Consider the following 15,304-nt stretch of genomic DNA (forward strand, 5'->3'; position numbering starts at 1 on the left):
AAAATTGACAGAGAACGTGGCAGAGGTGACGACAGAAATGGTGCTTTGTTCTCTCTGTCGCTTGAGTTTGGGATGAAATATTTCATCTCCGTTAGTCTATAATTGGAGCTATTAACATCCATCATGGTGTTGCCCCATACCCTGCCTATTAATCAGTGTTCATGTGAGCTCAGCCTGTCCTCGCTCCCAACTAATTCATCTCTGTCACTCCTTTTAGCAGGGCCTGGATTTCGAAACCAAAAAGTTGTATTCCCTGAAAGTGGAGGCAGCCAACGTGTACTTTGACCCTCGCTTCGTCAGCAGGGGGCCTTTCAAGGATACCGCGACCGTCAAGATTTCTGTGGAGGATGCGGACGAGCCGCCTGTGTTCACCATGCCTGTGTACCTCATGGAGGTCAACGAGAGTGCCCCAGCAGGGACCACAGTGGGCCAAGTGCACGCCATGGACCACGATTTAGGCCGCAGTCCCATCAGGTGCGTCTCCTCCTCATTGTGACAGCATGGGAACTGGTGCCTGTTGCTCCATTCTCATTCACCAGTCAAGCTCTCTGGAATTTGCTCCTTATTGAAGCTCTGTCTCAGGTATATAGACAATCGCTTGGTGCTACATAATGTGGATATCATTGGAAAGAGGTGATGGTGGTTATGATGAACCCCCAATGGTGGGGGAGTCTTGAACTAGGGGTTATACCAAGAACAAAGAACAATACAGCCCAGGAACAGGCCCTTCAGCCCTCTAAACCTGCACCAATCACATTGTCCTATCTAGATAGGATTTCTATGATTTCTATAGACCACTTATATCCCTCTATTCTCCGCCTGTTCATGTGTCTATCCAGATAAGTCTTAAATGTCGCTAAAATATCTGCCTCAACCACCTCACTTGGCAGCGCATTCCAGGCCCCCATCACCCTCTGTGTAAAAAACTTCCCCCGCACATCTCCACTGAACCTTTCCCCCCTTATCTTGAACTTGTGCCCCCTTGTAATTGTCATTTCTGCCCTGAGAAAAAGCTTCCAACTGTTCATCCTGTCTATACTCCTTATAATTTTATAAACTTCTATCAGGTCGCCCCTCAGCCTCCCTCTTTCCAGGGAGAACAATCCCAGTTTATTCAATCTCTCCTCATAGCTAATACCCTGCATACCAGGCAACATCCTGGTAAATCTTTTCTGTACTCCCTCCAAAGCCTCCATGTCCTCCTGGTCGTGTGGTGACCAGAATTGGACACAGTATTCCAAATGTGGCCTAACCAATGTTTTATATAACTGTAACATAATTTGGCAACTTTTATACTCGATGCCCTACCTGATGAAGGCAAACATGCCATATGCTTTCTTCAGCTTGAGGATAAGGGGTAAACCTTTTAGAACTGAGGGGAGGAGAAATTTCTTCACCCAGAAGGTGGTGAATGTGTGGAATTCACGACCACAGAATGTAGTTGAGGCCAAAAAGTTGTCTGATTTCAAGAAGAAATTAGATATAGCTCTTGGAGGGCCAAAGGGCCTGTTCCTGTGCTGTAATTTTCTTTGTTCTTTAGAGGGATATCGTCTCTGGAAGAGTACGGGGTTTTAGTTCAGACAGGCAGCATGGTTGGTGCAGGCTTGGAGGGCCGAAGGGCCTGTTCTTGTGCTGTAGTTTTCTTTGTTCTTTGTTCTTTCTTTGTTCTTGGGGCTAAAGGGATCAAGGGATATGGGGGGAAGGGGGGGATCAGGATATTGAATTCGATGATCAGCCATGATCAAAATGAATGGTGGAGCAGGCTTGAAGAGCCAAATGGCCTACTCCTGCTTCTAGTTTCTATGTTGCCGATACTTTTCAGCTGTGCCTCGTTAGGCCAAATGCGAGCATGCTAAATTTCAAACCACCACAACTTATACCACAGGGGAAAAGGGTGCTGATCAGTTGACAAGTCAACCCTGATTGGCTGAGATGATGCGTGGAGAAAGCAACAGGGAACATGAGGGACCTCCTTCAGCCCAGTGTTTCCAGGTGTCATTAACATTACACTCGTTTCCAGCCCCGCAGCACCGCAGATGGAAAATTCTTATCTTTGCCTTCAAATCCCCCCATACACTCATCGAGGTCATAGAGTCACAGAAGTTTACAGCATGGAAACAGGCCCTTTGGCCCAACTTGTCCATGCTGCCCTTTTTTTTTAAACCACTAAGCTAATCCCAATTGCCCGCATTTGGCCCTTTATACCCATCTTACCCATGTAACTGTCTAAATGCTTTTTAAAAGACAAAATTGTACTCGCCTCGACTACTACCTCTGGAAGCTTGTTCCAGACATTCAACACCCTCTGTGTGAAAAAACTCCCCTCTGGACACTTTTGTATCTCTCCCCTCTCACCTTAAACCTATGCCCTCTAGTTTTAGACTCCCCTACCTTTGGGAAAAGATATTGACTATCTAGCTGATCTATGACCCTCATTATTTTATAGACCACTATAAGATCACCCCTCAGCCTCCTACGCTCCAGGGAAAAAAGTCCCAGTCTATCCAGCCCCTCCAATAATTCAATCCATCAAGTCCCGGTAGCATCATGGTAAATCTTTTCTGCACTCTTTCGAGTTTAATAATATCCTTTCTATAGTAGGGTGACCAGAGCTGTACACAGTATTCCAACTGTGGCCTCACCACACTTATCTCTATCTCTATCTCTGTAACCTCCTCCAATCTCACGACCCTCCCAAACATGTTGAGTTTCTGCAGTTCTGACCTCTTCCCCATCCCCTGTGCACTTTCTACCATCATTGCTTTCAATTCGCTCAACCACCTTGAAGCAAGCAAAACCATTCCAGGGCTCGGTAGGGTAGATGCAGGAAGGATGTAGCTCCTGTTTGGGGCGGGGAGCAGGAGGTGTCCAGAACCAGGGGATATGGTCACAGAATTAGAGCCAAATCATTTAGGACTGAGATGAGGAGGAATTTCTTCACTCAGAGGATGGTGAATATTTTGAAATTATCGACTGAGGGACGTGTGGAGCATCAGCCACTGTGTATCTTCAAGACACAGATTGACAGATTTTTAAATATTAAAGATGTCCAGGGATTTTATCTGATTTATTATTGTCACATGTATTAACATACAGTGAAACGTATTGTTTCTTGCGCACTATACAGACAAAGCATACCGTTCATAGAGAAGGAAATGAGACAGTGCAGAATGTAGTGTTAGTCATAGCTAGGATGTAGAGAAAGATCAACTTAATGCGAGTTAGGTCCATTCAAAAGTCTGACAGCAGCAGGGAAGAAGCTGTTCTTGAGTCGGTTGGTACGTGACCTCAGACTTTTGTGTCTTTTTCCCGATGGAAGAAGGTGGAAGAGAGAATATCCGGGGTTTGTGAGGTCCTTAATTATGGGGGCTGCTTTGCCGAGGCTGCGGGAAGTGTAGACAGAGTCAATGGATGGGAGGCTGGTTTGCGTGATGGATTGGGCTACATTCACCACCTTTTGTAGTTTCTTGCGGTCTTGGGCAGAGCAGGAGCCATACCAAGCTGTGATACAACCAGAAAGTATGCTTTCTATGATGCATCTGTAAAATTTGGTGTGAGTCGTAGCTGCCATGCAAAATGTCCTTAGTCTTCTGAGAAAGTAGAGGCGTTGGTGGGCTTTCTTAACTGTAGTGTTGGCATGGGGGGACCAGGACAAGTTTTTGGTGATCTGGACACCTAAAAACGTGAAGCTCTCAAACATTTCTACTTCGCCTACTTCGTACTTCAGATTTGGGCAGCACGGTGGCACAGTGGTTAGCACTGCTGCCTCATAGCGCCAAAGACACAGGTTCAATTCCGGCCTTGGGTGAATTGTGTGGAGTTTGCACGTTTTTCCTGTGTCTGCGTGGGTTTCCCCAGGGTGCCCCAATTTCCTCCCACAGTCCAAAGACGTGCAGGTTAGGTTGATTGGCCATGCTAAATTGCCCGTTAGTGTCAGCGAGACTAGCAGGGTAAATACGTGGGGTTACGGGAATAGGGGTGGCACAGTGGTTAGCACTACTGCATCACAACACCAGGGACCCGGGTTCGATTCTGGTCCTGGGTGACTGTGTGGAGTTAGTCCGTTCTCCCCGTGTCTGCATGGGTTTCCTCCGGGTGCTCCGGTTTCCTCCCACAGTCCAAAGATGTGCAGGTTAGGTGGATTGGCCATGCTAAGTTGCCTCTCGTGTCAGATGGACTAGATAGGGTATATACATGGAGTTACAGGGATAGGGCCTGGGTAGGATTATTGTCCGTGCGGACTGGATGGGCTGAATGGTTACCAGCTGCCCTGCAGGGATTCTATGATTTCTATAATTTGGGAGATAGTGCTGCAAAATGGCCTTGAGATAAGGCTTGAAGGCCCAAATGGCGAACTCCTGCCACCATTTCCGATGTTCCGAAGCTCTGGAATACCCTGATCAAATGTCGTTGCCTCTCCATCTCTCTCCCTCCCCTTTTAAAATGCTCCTTAAAACCGACCACAATCGACCAAACCTTTGTTTTAATGTAGCTTGATTTGCCTTGTTTTGCCCCTGTGCTTTGGAACATTTTATTGCGTTAAAGGTGCTATCTGAACATACCTTGTTGTTTAATGCCTTTGTGGATCGGGGGCAGTCATCTTTAGAATAACCTGTCAGACAAATGTGATTACTTATTCTCATTGGAAATTGGTAACGGAGGGTTAGAATTCGGATTCTCACTGTGTGTGACTGGTAATTTCATTGTATGAGGGGATCTGTCTTATTTTGTTTTGCAAAGTAGCTGAATTGCAAAAACTGGGCTTTTACAAATGGTGTTTCAGTTTATCAGAATTAGATTCCAGCAGGTTGCATTATACACTCAGTACTCCAGTAATCCCAGCTGCATTTGATCTGTTTGACAACATGGTTTGCAAATCTAAACTCCCCGGAGGGCAGCAATGTGAACCAGCTAAGTGCAGACACATCTCTGTCACCAGACCACAACTTACCTCCCCAAACACTGACGGAGCTGGAGGCAGAACGAGGCTCACTAACCATTCCGAGGATCTGGCAAGCGACGGTTTGAGCTCAGATCCTTGAACCAAGTCAAAATGGTGCGCTGTTTTATTTGAGAAAAGGGTGGTGAATAATTCAGAATGGTCCCGGCACCATGCTTTAAATTGTACAGCACCCGGGAATTTAGATCCTGCGCGGAATTTATGTTATTGATTTGAGAGCTGTCTGGCAGCTGTCTGGGGACCCAGTGCACAGTGTTAGACTCCCAGACTGTCAACATTGGCACAGTTATCAGGTCTCAGCTGTATCTTTTGATGGAGGCGAGGTAGTTCCACATAGAAAAAGGTAGGACAGGTGTGTGTGTGTGTGTGTGAGTGAGTGTGTACAGGGGTTGATGTGTGTGTGAGAATGTTGCAGGTGTGTCAGTGTGTATCTGTGTGTGTGTGTGTGTGTGTGTAGTAGTTCTGTGTGGAGTTGTGCTTATGTGTCGGGAGGGTGTGTGTGTGTTTGTATGCATGTACAGGGGGTTGTTGTGTGTGAGTATGTGAGTGCATGTATGTGTGTGTGCGCAGGGGGGAGGGAGGGGTCTGTATGTGTGTTGGTTTTGTGTTTGTGGTGTGTGTGTGTGTATGAGTGTGTGTGAGTGTGTGTGTGTGTATGAATGTGTGTTGTGTGTGAGTGTGTGTGTGAGTGGTGTGTGTGAGTGTGTATGTGTGCGTGAGTGTGTGCGTGTGTGTGTTCCGTGTGTTGTGTTGTGTGTGTGTGTGCGCGACTGTGTGTGTGACTGTGTGTGTGTGAGTGTGTGTGTGACCATGTGTGGTGTGTGTGTGAGTATGTGTGTGTGTGGAGTCTGTGTGTCTGTGTGTGAGTGTGTGTGTGTGAGTGTGTGTGACTGTGTGTGTGTGTGTGGAGTCTGTGTGTCTGTGTGTGTGTGTGTGTGTGCGACTGTGTGTGGTGTGTGTGAGTGTGTGTGTGTGAGTGTGTGTGACTGTGTGTGAGTTTGTGTGTGTGTGTGTGTGTGATTGTGAGTGTGTGTGACTGTGTGTCCGTGTGTGTGTGTATGTGTGTGAGTGTGTGTGTGTGTTTGAGTGTGTGTATGTGTGTGTGTGTGCGATTGTGAGTGTGTGTGTGCGATTGTGAGTGTGTGTATGTGTGTGTGGGGGGGGGGGTATTGACTTGGAGTGTGTTTCCTTCAGGAGGGAGAGGACAGCGTTTACAGACAGTCAGCAAACCTGCCAACACTGTGAATATGATCTACACTAATCACTAATCAAAGGCAGCGATGTCTGAAGCAACGCTAATATTGATGCTGCCAACAGGCCTGCCAACATGATTCTGGAAGATGACATATACTTCCTGTTTTATTCAAAACATCCCAATTTACCTTGCAACCTGAGAACAGACAGTCATGTGACCACCAGAACCAATGGAGCAGATCAGCACTTGGCAGTCCAGTCACATCCAATCAGGAGCAGTGGTGGACAATTAAACAGCTATCTGGAGGATATCCTCAATGAGAGCGGAGCTCAGCATGCCAATGAGGCGAAAGCATTTACAACCATCTTCAGCCAGGAGTGCCGAGTAGACGATCCATCTCAGCCTCGTCCTGAGGCCACCAGCATCACAAATGCTCATCCTGATCCAATTCAGCCCGCTCCACGTGATATGAAGGGATGGTTGACTGCACTGGATACAGGAATGGCTGTGGGCACTGCACATTTTGCTGTGTTACTGAAGACTTTTTCTCCTCTCTTTCGTATGAGGTGTTAAAGCAAGACCTCATCAGGGGGGCATCAAAGATCCCATGGCCAGTAGTTCAAAAAAGTGCCAGGAGTTTATCCCTGGTGCCCCAATAAATAATTATCCCTCAATAAAGATCACAAGAAAACCGACGCTTTGGCCATTATCACATTGCTGTTTGTGGGAGCTTGCTGTGCACTGTTGGCCACCATATTTACAACAGTGACTACGCTTCACAAGTATTTCATTGGCTATGAAGTGATTTGAGATGTTAGGTGTCTGTGAAAGATGTTATATTTGAGAATAAGGGATAAATGTTTTAGAACTGAGGTGAGGAGAAATTTCTTCATCCAGAGGGTGGCGAATGTGTGGAATTCACTACCACAGAATATAGTTGAGGCCAAAACATTGTGTGATTTCAAGAAGAAATTAGATACAGCTCTTGGGGTTAAAGGGATCAAGAGATATGGGAGGACATGGGGGATCAGGATATTGAATTTGCTGATCAGCCATGTTCATAGTAAATGGCAGAGCAGGCTCGAAGGGCTGAATGGCCTATTCCTGCTTCTAGTTTCGATGTTTCTATACAAATACGAATCTTTATTTAACTCCCTGTGCCTCTATTCAAGCTGATACAGTGTCACTATAACACCGGTGTCTACCTGACCAAGTACAGAAGCACTCAGACAATTGAAAGCTATTCCCATCCCATTGGTCTATTCTCAATCAGCAGCAACATGGTGGAAGGTGTGGTCGAGGGGCTATCGAGCGGCACTGATAACCTGCTCACCGACACTCCGTTTGGGTTCCACCAGGAGCACTCAGCTCCAGACCTCATCGTAGCCTTGATCAAAACAGAGAATTCCTACAGTGCAGCAGGAGGCCATTCGACCCATCGAGTCTGTGCCGGCTCTCTGAAAGAGCATCTTACCCAGGTCCAGTGGCAGCAGTGTATACTACTATAGTCCAAAGATGTGCGGGTTAGGTTGATTGGCCATGTTAAATTGACCCTAGTGTCAGGGGGATTAGCAGAGTAAATGTGTGGAGTTACAAGAATAGGGACTGGGTGGGATTGTGGTCGGTACAGACTTGATTGGCTGAATGGCCTCCTTCTGTACTGTAGGGATTGTATAATTCAATACTTACAAGGTACACTGCAGTAACTCGGCAAGGCTCGATATCCCAATCCACGACATTAACCCCTAGAAGCACAAAGGCAGCAGACACAAGGCAACATCACCTGTTGCAAGCTCCCCTCCAAGTCACTCACCATCCGATATCCGATATGGAACTATATCGCCGTTCTTTCACTGTCGCTGGTTCAAAATTCTGGAACTCCCTCCCAAACAGCACTGTGGGTGTGCCTTCACCACACGGACTGCAGCGGTTCAAAAAGACGGCTCACCACCCCCTTCACAAGGGCAACTGGAGATCATAGAATCATGGAACTCCTACAGTGCAGAAGGAGGCCATTCAGCCCATTGAGTCTGCACCGACCACAATCCCACCCAGACCCTCCACAGCCCCATGCATTTACCCTTAGCTAATCCCCCTGACACTAAGGGGCAATTTAGCATGGTCAATCCACCTAACCCGCACATCTTTGGATGAGCTTTTAAGCAGTTCCCACACCCCTTGAATGAATGAAAGCATGAATGTTAGTCCAGAAACTAGATGCAAAGACATCCACAGCAGGGCTGACAAAGAGCCAAGTTTTGACTTGGCTTCAACCCATGAAGGATGAGGCCTGGTTTTTACTCTTTGACCTTCCTGCGAGAATGGGCTGAAGTGTTTCAGTTGCATGAAAAGATTGGAGAAGTTGAATGAGTTCTGCTTAGAGAAAAGGAGTTTGAGAGGAGATCTGATAACAGCTGTAAAAAAACATCATGGAGGGTCTTGACAGAATAGATGGAGGGTGGGGGGGGGGGGGGCGGGGGGAGGGGGGGCGTGGTGGGGGGGAGGCGTGGGGGGAGGGAGGGCACAGATCTGCTCCCGTTGGTGAAAGGTTCAAGAAGCAGAGAACACTGACTGATGATGAATGACAAAAGAACCAATAGCAACAGAATGAAAAATATTTTTTACACAGTGTGTGGTTAAGATCTAGAATGCACTGTCTGAGCGTGCGGTGTAAACAGATTCAGTCATGGCTTTTGAAAGGAAACTGCAGAGAAAACAAACTAGTCGGGTTATGGGTAAAGGATGGAGAAGTGGGAATAACCTAGTTGTTTTTCTCCAGAACAAGCGCAGCTACAATGGGCTGAATGGTCTCTTTGTGTGTTGCTACCATTCTATCATCTATGATTCAAATTTTTAAAACACAAGTACGTGATCACCAAATCATTGTTTCTTGCTTTGCCTTGGCTGTTCTCCAGATTTTTGATCTAACCTATATTCAGAATCACAGAATCGTTAGGTTTTTGGTTGTCTGACATGTGAACTCAGTGGGCCCAGACGCGGGTGCTTGCTTGATTATCCCAACCCTCACGCATGCCCACTGATGAAAATATTGCGCAAGTTGGTGGCACGTTGGCACAGTGGTTAGCACGACTGCCTCACAGCGCCAAGGGCTCGGGTTTGATTCCGGCCTTGGGTGACTGACTGTGTGGAGTTTGCACGTTCTCCCCGTATCTGCGTGGGTTTCCTCCGGATGCTCCGGTTTCCTCCCACACTCCAAAGATGTGCAGGTGAGGTGGATTGGCCATGGTAAATTGCCTCTTGGTGTCCAAAGATGTGTAGGTTAGGGCACTTAGCTGGTTTACAGAGATGGTGTGGCCCTGGGTGAGGTATTCTGTTGGAGAGTCAGTGCAGACTCGATGGGCCGAACGGCCTCCTTCTGTACTGTAGGGATTCTATGGCTCCATGAAATGCGTGATGACATCAGCGACACAGCCTGACGCCTTCCCGCATGGTTTCACAGGTCAGGAGCAAGCTCAAGCAGTGTGCAATTCCAGCCTGAGCCTCTTACACAATCATAGAACATAGAACATAGAACATTACAGCGCAGAACAGGCCCTTCGGCCCACGATGTTGCACCGACCAGTTTAAAAAAAAAACTGTGACCCTCCAACCTAAACCAATTTCTTTTCGTCCATGAACCTATCTACGGATCTCTTAAACGCCCCCAAACTAGGCGCATTTACAACTGATGCTGGCAGGGCATTCCAATCCCTCACCACCCTCTGGGTAAAGAACCTACCCCTGACATCGGTTCTATAACTACCCCCCCTCAATTTAAAGCCATGCCCCCTCGTGCTGGATTTCTCCATCAGAGGAAAAAGGCTATCACTATCCACCCTATCTAAACCTCTAATCATCTTATATGTTTCAATAAGATCCCCTCTTAGCCGCCGCCTTTCCAGCGAAAACAATCCCAAATCCCTCAGCCTCTCCTCATAGGATCTCCCCTCCATACCAGGCAACATCCTGGTAAACCTCCTCTGCACCCTCTCCAAAGCCTCCACATCCTTCCTGTAATGTGGGGACCAGAACTGCACACAGTACTCCAAGTGCGGCCGCACCAGAGTTGTGTACAGTTGCAACATAACGCTACGACTCCTAAATTCAATCCCCCTACCAATAAACGCCAAGACACCATATGCCTTCTTAACAACCTTATCTACTTGATTCCCAACTTTCAGGGATCTATGCACACATACACCTAGATCCCTCTGCTCCTCCACACTATTCAAAGTCCTCCCGTTAGCCCTATACTCAACACATCTGTTATTCCTACCAAAGTGAATTACCTCACACTTCTCCGCATTAAACTCCATCCGCCACCTCTCGGCCCAACTTTGCAACCTGTCTAAGTCTTCCTGCAAACTACGACACCCTTCCTCACTGTCTACCACACCACCGACTTTGGTGTCATCAGCAAATTTGCTAATCCACCCAACTATACCCTCATCCAGATCATTAATAAATATTACAAACAGCAGTGGCCCCAAAACAGATCCCTGAGGTACACCACTTGTAACCGCACTCCATGATGAATATTTACTATCAACCACCACCCTCTGTTTCCTATCCGCTAGCCAATTCCTGATCCAATTTCCTAGATCACCCCCAATCCCATACATCTGCATTTTCTGCAGAAGCCTACCATGGTGAACCTTATCAAACGCCTTACTAAAATCCATATATACCACGTCCACTGCCTTGCCCCCATCCACCTCCTTGGTCACTTTCTCAAAAAACTCAATAAGGTTAGTAAGGCACGACCTACCTGCCACAAAACCATGCTGACTATCACCTATCAATTCATTACTCTCCAAATAACTATAAATCCTATCCCTTATAATTTTTTCCAACATCTTGCCGACAACAGAAGTGAGACTCACCGGTCTATAATTCCCGGGGAAGTCTCTGTTCCCCTTCTTAAACAATGGGACAACATTCGCTAACCTCCAATCTTCTGGTACTATACCAGAGGCCAACGACGACCTGAAGATCAGAGCCAGAGGCTCTGCAATCACTTCTCTTGCCTCCCAGAGAATCCTTGGATAAATCCCATCCGGACCAGGGGATTTATCTATTTTCAGACCCTCCAGAATATCCTGCACATCCTCCTTATCAACTGTAATACTGTCTATTCTACTCCCTTGCAACCCAGTGTCCTCCTCAGCTATATTCATGTCCCCTTGCGTGAACACCGAAGAGAAATATTGGTTCAATGCTTCACCAATCTCCTCCGGTTCCACACATAACTTCCCTCTGCCATCTATAACTGGCCCTAAACTTGCCCTAACCAACCTTCTGTTCTTGACATACCTATAGAACGCCTTAGGATTCTCTTTAACCCTATCCGCCAAAGTCTTCTCATGTCCCCTTTTAGCCCTTCTAAGCTCGCTCTTCAACTCCCTCTTAGCCAATCTAAAGCTTTCTAGTGCACTACCCGAGGTTACCAAGAAAATCAAAGGTTACCAAGAAAATTCTAGAAAATCCAACTCCATTATTCTTCAACTCTAGTCCATACCCTCTGGACAATATTAACCCTCCTGGCCCAACAGCTTAAAAATAGTTTGCCAAATGCTCTGAATAAAGATGTACCCGTTTAAAATTAATAGTCATATTAATATTTTACAATTCAATATTCCATTACATGATCACTCGACAAGAAAATCTGAACATAAATTATTGCGAATATTTCATCCTCAATCATGTGCAGGTGGCTGAAATCACACTTCATTTGCATTCCTCGTCTCACTCGCTCATTCACCCCCAGCCAATGTACAATGTGAATGTTCCCCTTTCTCCCTCCCCCCCCTCTCGCCCCAACCACCACCCTTCCCCATTGACAGCTGGTCTTTCCATCTGCTCTGCGTTCTCTGATTAATTAACTACCGCTCCTTTCATCGTAAAGCAAGAATGATATTTAACCCATCACACTGGCAGCAGGTTCCAGGGCAACTCTGCCTCCTCTGAGGCGGGACGCCAGACTCGAAAACATTTTCAAGTAATAACACTGGAGGAAATATCCCTAGCTGCAGTGCCGGTCGGGAGTTTTGATTGCATCCTCTGGCCAGCCTCCCATTTATTAACCTTTGCTCTCCATCCTCCATCCTCTCCCTTCCACTCCCCTGTCACAGATGGTGGATTCATTCCATCATCAGGATGCCAACTCTTCACTTTGCACGCCCTACCTCAGTTCATCTTCCATCTCTGTCCCTTCTTTAAGTCTGTCTCATCAGCTGAACTTTCAGTCCCGTCACCGCACCACCCACTTCTCCCTGCTGATCATCTCTTTGACATCCAATTCTCCCCCATATAACTATAGAACCCCGACAGTGCAGAAGGAAGCCATTTGGCCCATCGAGTCTGCACTGACTCTCTCTGACAGGCTACCTCAGCCAGCCCCTTTTGCCCACCCTTTCCACGTAACCCCACCCATTTTTTAGTATAAAAGCAAATTACTGCGGATGCTGGAATCTGAAACCAAAAGAGAAAATGCTGGAAAGTCTCAGCAGGTCTGGCAGCATCTGTATGGAGAGAAAAGAGCTGACGTTTCGAGTCCAGATGACCCTTTGTCAAAGCTCATTTTTTAGTTTAATTTAATTGCTAGTGTCACAGGTAGGCTGACATTAAGTTGAAGTTTAAAGTTTATTTGTTAATGTCACAAGTAGGCTTCCATTAACACTGCAATGAAGTTACTGTGAAAATCCCCCAGTCACCACATTCTGGTGCCTGTTCGGGTACACTGAGGGAGAATTTAGCACGGCCAATGCACCCTAACCAGCACGTCTTTCAGACTGTGGGAGCAAACTGGAGTACCCGGAGGAAACCCACACAGACATGGGGAGAACGTGCAAACTTCACACAGACAGTGACCCAAGTCGGGAATCGAATCCGGGTCCCTGGCGCTGTGATGCAGCAGCGCTAACCACTGTGCCACCGTGCCGCCCTCATGGAAGACATGTTTGGACACCCCACACGTGACAGGCGCAATCATCTGTTTATGGAGGCTGTCAGCACACAGTGTGGTGTGGTACTCAGCCCTGAGTATTTATATAACACCCAAAACGTATTTTTCTCAAAGTGCTTTGCACACAATGAATTGGTTTTGAAGTGTGGTGACGACTGTTGTTTGGGAAATGTGACAGGCGCACTGTACCGACTGAATCCCACAAACACAAACAACTTGCATTGACATAATCCGGCTGCTTCAGAGGCACTGCACTGGAACAAGCAGAGTCAGGGTGACATGGTCACTGAGGTGGCTTTTAGAGGAAGAGACACAGTTGGAGAGGCAAAGAGTTTTCAGTCTTCAAGGAGGGGAATTTCAAACATTCACTGGCGCGACGGAGGTTGAGGGATGACCTGATAGAAGTCTACAACATCATGAGAGGCATGGACAGAGTGGATAGTCAGAAGCTTTTTCCCAGGGTGGAAGAATAAATTACTAGGGGGCATAGGTTTAAGGTGCGAGGGGCAAGGTTTAAAGGAGATGTACGAGGCAAGTTTTTTACACAGAGAGTAGTGGGTGCCTAGAACTTGCTGCCAGGGGAGGTAGTTGAAGCGGTAGCGACTTTTAAGGGGCGTCCAGACAAATACATGAATAGGTTGGGAATAGAGGGATATGGTCCCCGAAAGGGTAGGGGGTTCTATTTAAGTCGGGCAGCAGGGTCGGTGGAGGCTTGGAGGGCCGAAGGGCCTGTTCCTGTGCTGTAATTTTCTTTGTTCTTTGTTCAGTGGCTGAGGACACAGTTACCAACACAGAGAGAAAGCGAAGCAAGGGGGTTTGTGGGGTAAATTCACCAATCCAGTGCTCATAGGGAGGGTAGATTAGTAACTCTCCATGCCATTGGTGTAGTTCTGCCCTGGACCTTCACTCAGTTTAGCCGCTGCTCCTCACTGAGAGTGCAGCATCGCTGCAATCCCTCCAACACTGAGTCTGAAGACATTTGTGAAATGTGCAAATGTCATGGCAAATTTGAGATGTGGAACTATTTTCTCAGAACGGTGTGACGTGTGAGAGAGAAGGGCGGGGAGCTTTAATGTAATTTGCAATTCTCCAGTCTTGCCCGCAGCTGGGATTCTTCAGTCCCGCTGCTGTGAATGGAGAATGCTAAATTCTCCGTTCTCGCTGGCCTGAGAGTATTGTTTCCGATATCCAATAAATCTGCCTCCCGTGCTTTACAAAATGCAACTCGGGGTAACAATCTACGCGTGGGATTTGGAGCAAGGTCCCAGGGAAGGAGGTAAATCTGTTGCTCACAGATGGGGAGAATATCTGCCTCCCACAGCGCTGGACAGGCATTGAGAATTTTCCACCAGGCTTTTGGCAACCTACACATGACAGCATTAGTGAGATCCGTAGGGTACAGATTTCCATTTCCTTTGATTAGAGACTGGGCGAGACGTCGAGCCAGTTAGTCACCGCTGAGCATCAGAAGGGATATTTGCCAGTGAGTTAATGAAAGACAAGAATTGCTAAATTTAAAAGGTGTTGATATCCAGACGTAAGTTACAGACTGGAATCGAATCAAAGCGTTTGCACAGTTTATATATCCCGATAACAGATACGTAGGAGTGAGTTACAGCCTGGAATCTAATCGAGGGGTTTGGGGTGGTTTATATATAGAATAACAGATCATAGAAATCATAGAAACCCTACAGTGCAGAAGGAGGCCATTCGGCCCATCGAGTCTGCACCGACCACAATCCCACCCAGGCCCTACCCAGGTTAAAAAATTGCCCCTTAGAGTCCTGGGATGTGTAGGTTAGAGGGATTAGCGGGTAAAATATGTGGGGGTAGGGCCTGGGTGGGATTGTGGTCGGTGCAGACTCGATGGGCCGAATGGCCTCCTTCTGCACTGTAGGGTTTCTATGATTTTCTATGATATTTACCCGCTAATCCCAGGGGCAATTTTTTTTTTTAACCTGGCCAATCAACCTAACCCGCACATCTTTGGACTGTGGGAGGAAACCAGAGCACCCGGAGGAAACCCACGCAGACACGAGGAGAATGTGCAAACTCCACACAGACAGTGACCCGAGCTGGGAATCGAACCCGGGACCCTGGAGCTGTGAAGCAGCAGTGCTAACCACTGTGCTACCATGCCGCCCCTAGGGATGAGTTACAGACTGGAATCTAATCGAGGGGTTCA

General features: G+C 47.2%; 1 protein-coding gene across 3 annotated transcripts in view; it reads left to right on the forward strand.

Annotated features, from left to right (window-relative positions):
• Positions 1-15,304, forward strand: part of cdh11 (cadherin 11, type 2, OB-cadherin (osteoblast)) — a 217,308-nt gene that overhangs the window by 153,891 nt on the left and 48,113 nt on the right. For 2 of the 3 annotated variants that reach the window (XM_078210541.1, XM_078210542.1), the window contains exon 7: positions 218-474. In XM_078210541.1, coding sequence (XP_078066667.1) covers positions 218-474 — 257 coding nt within the window. The remainder of the gene's footprint in view (positions 1-217; positions 475-15,304) is intronic. The other variant, XM_078210543.1, reaches the window with a different exon arrangement.

The sequence above is a fragment of the Mustelus asterias genome, chromosome 4, assembly GCF_964213995.1.
Source record: "Mustelus asterias chromosome 4, sMusAst1.hap1.1, whole genome shotgun sequence".
NCBI classification, from domain to species: domain Eukaryota; kingdom Metazoa; phylum Chordata; class Chondrichthyes; order Carcharhiniformes; family Triakidae; genus Mustelus; species Mustelus asterias.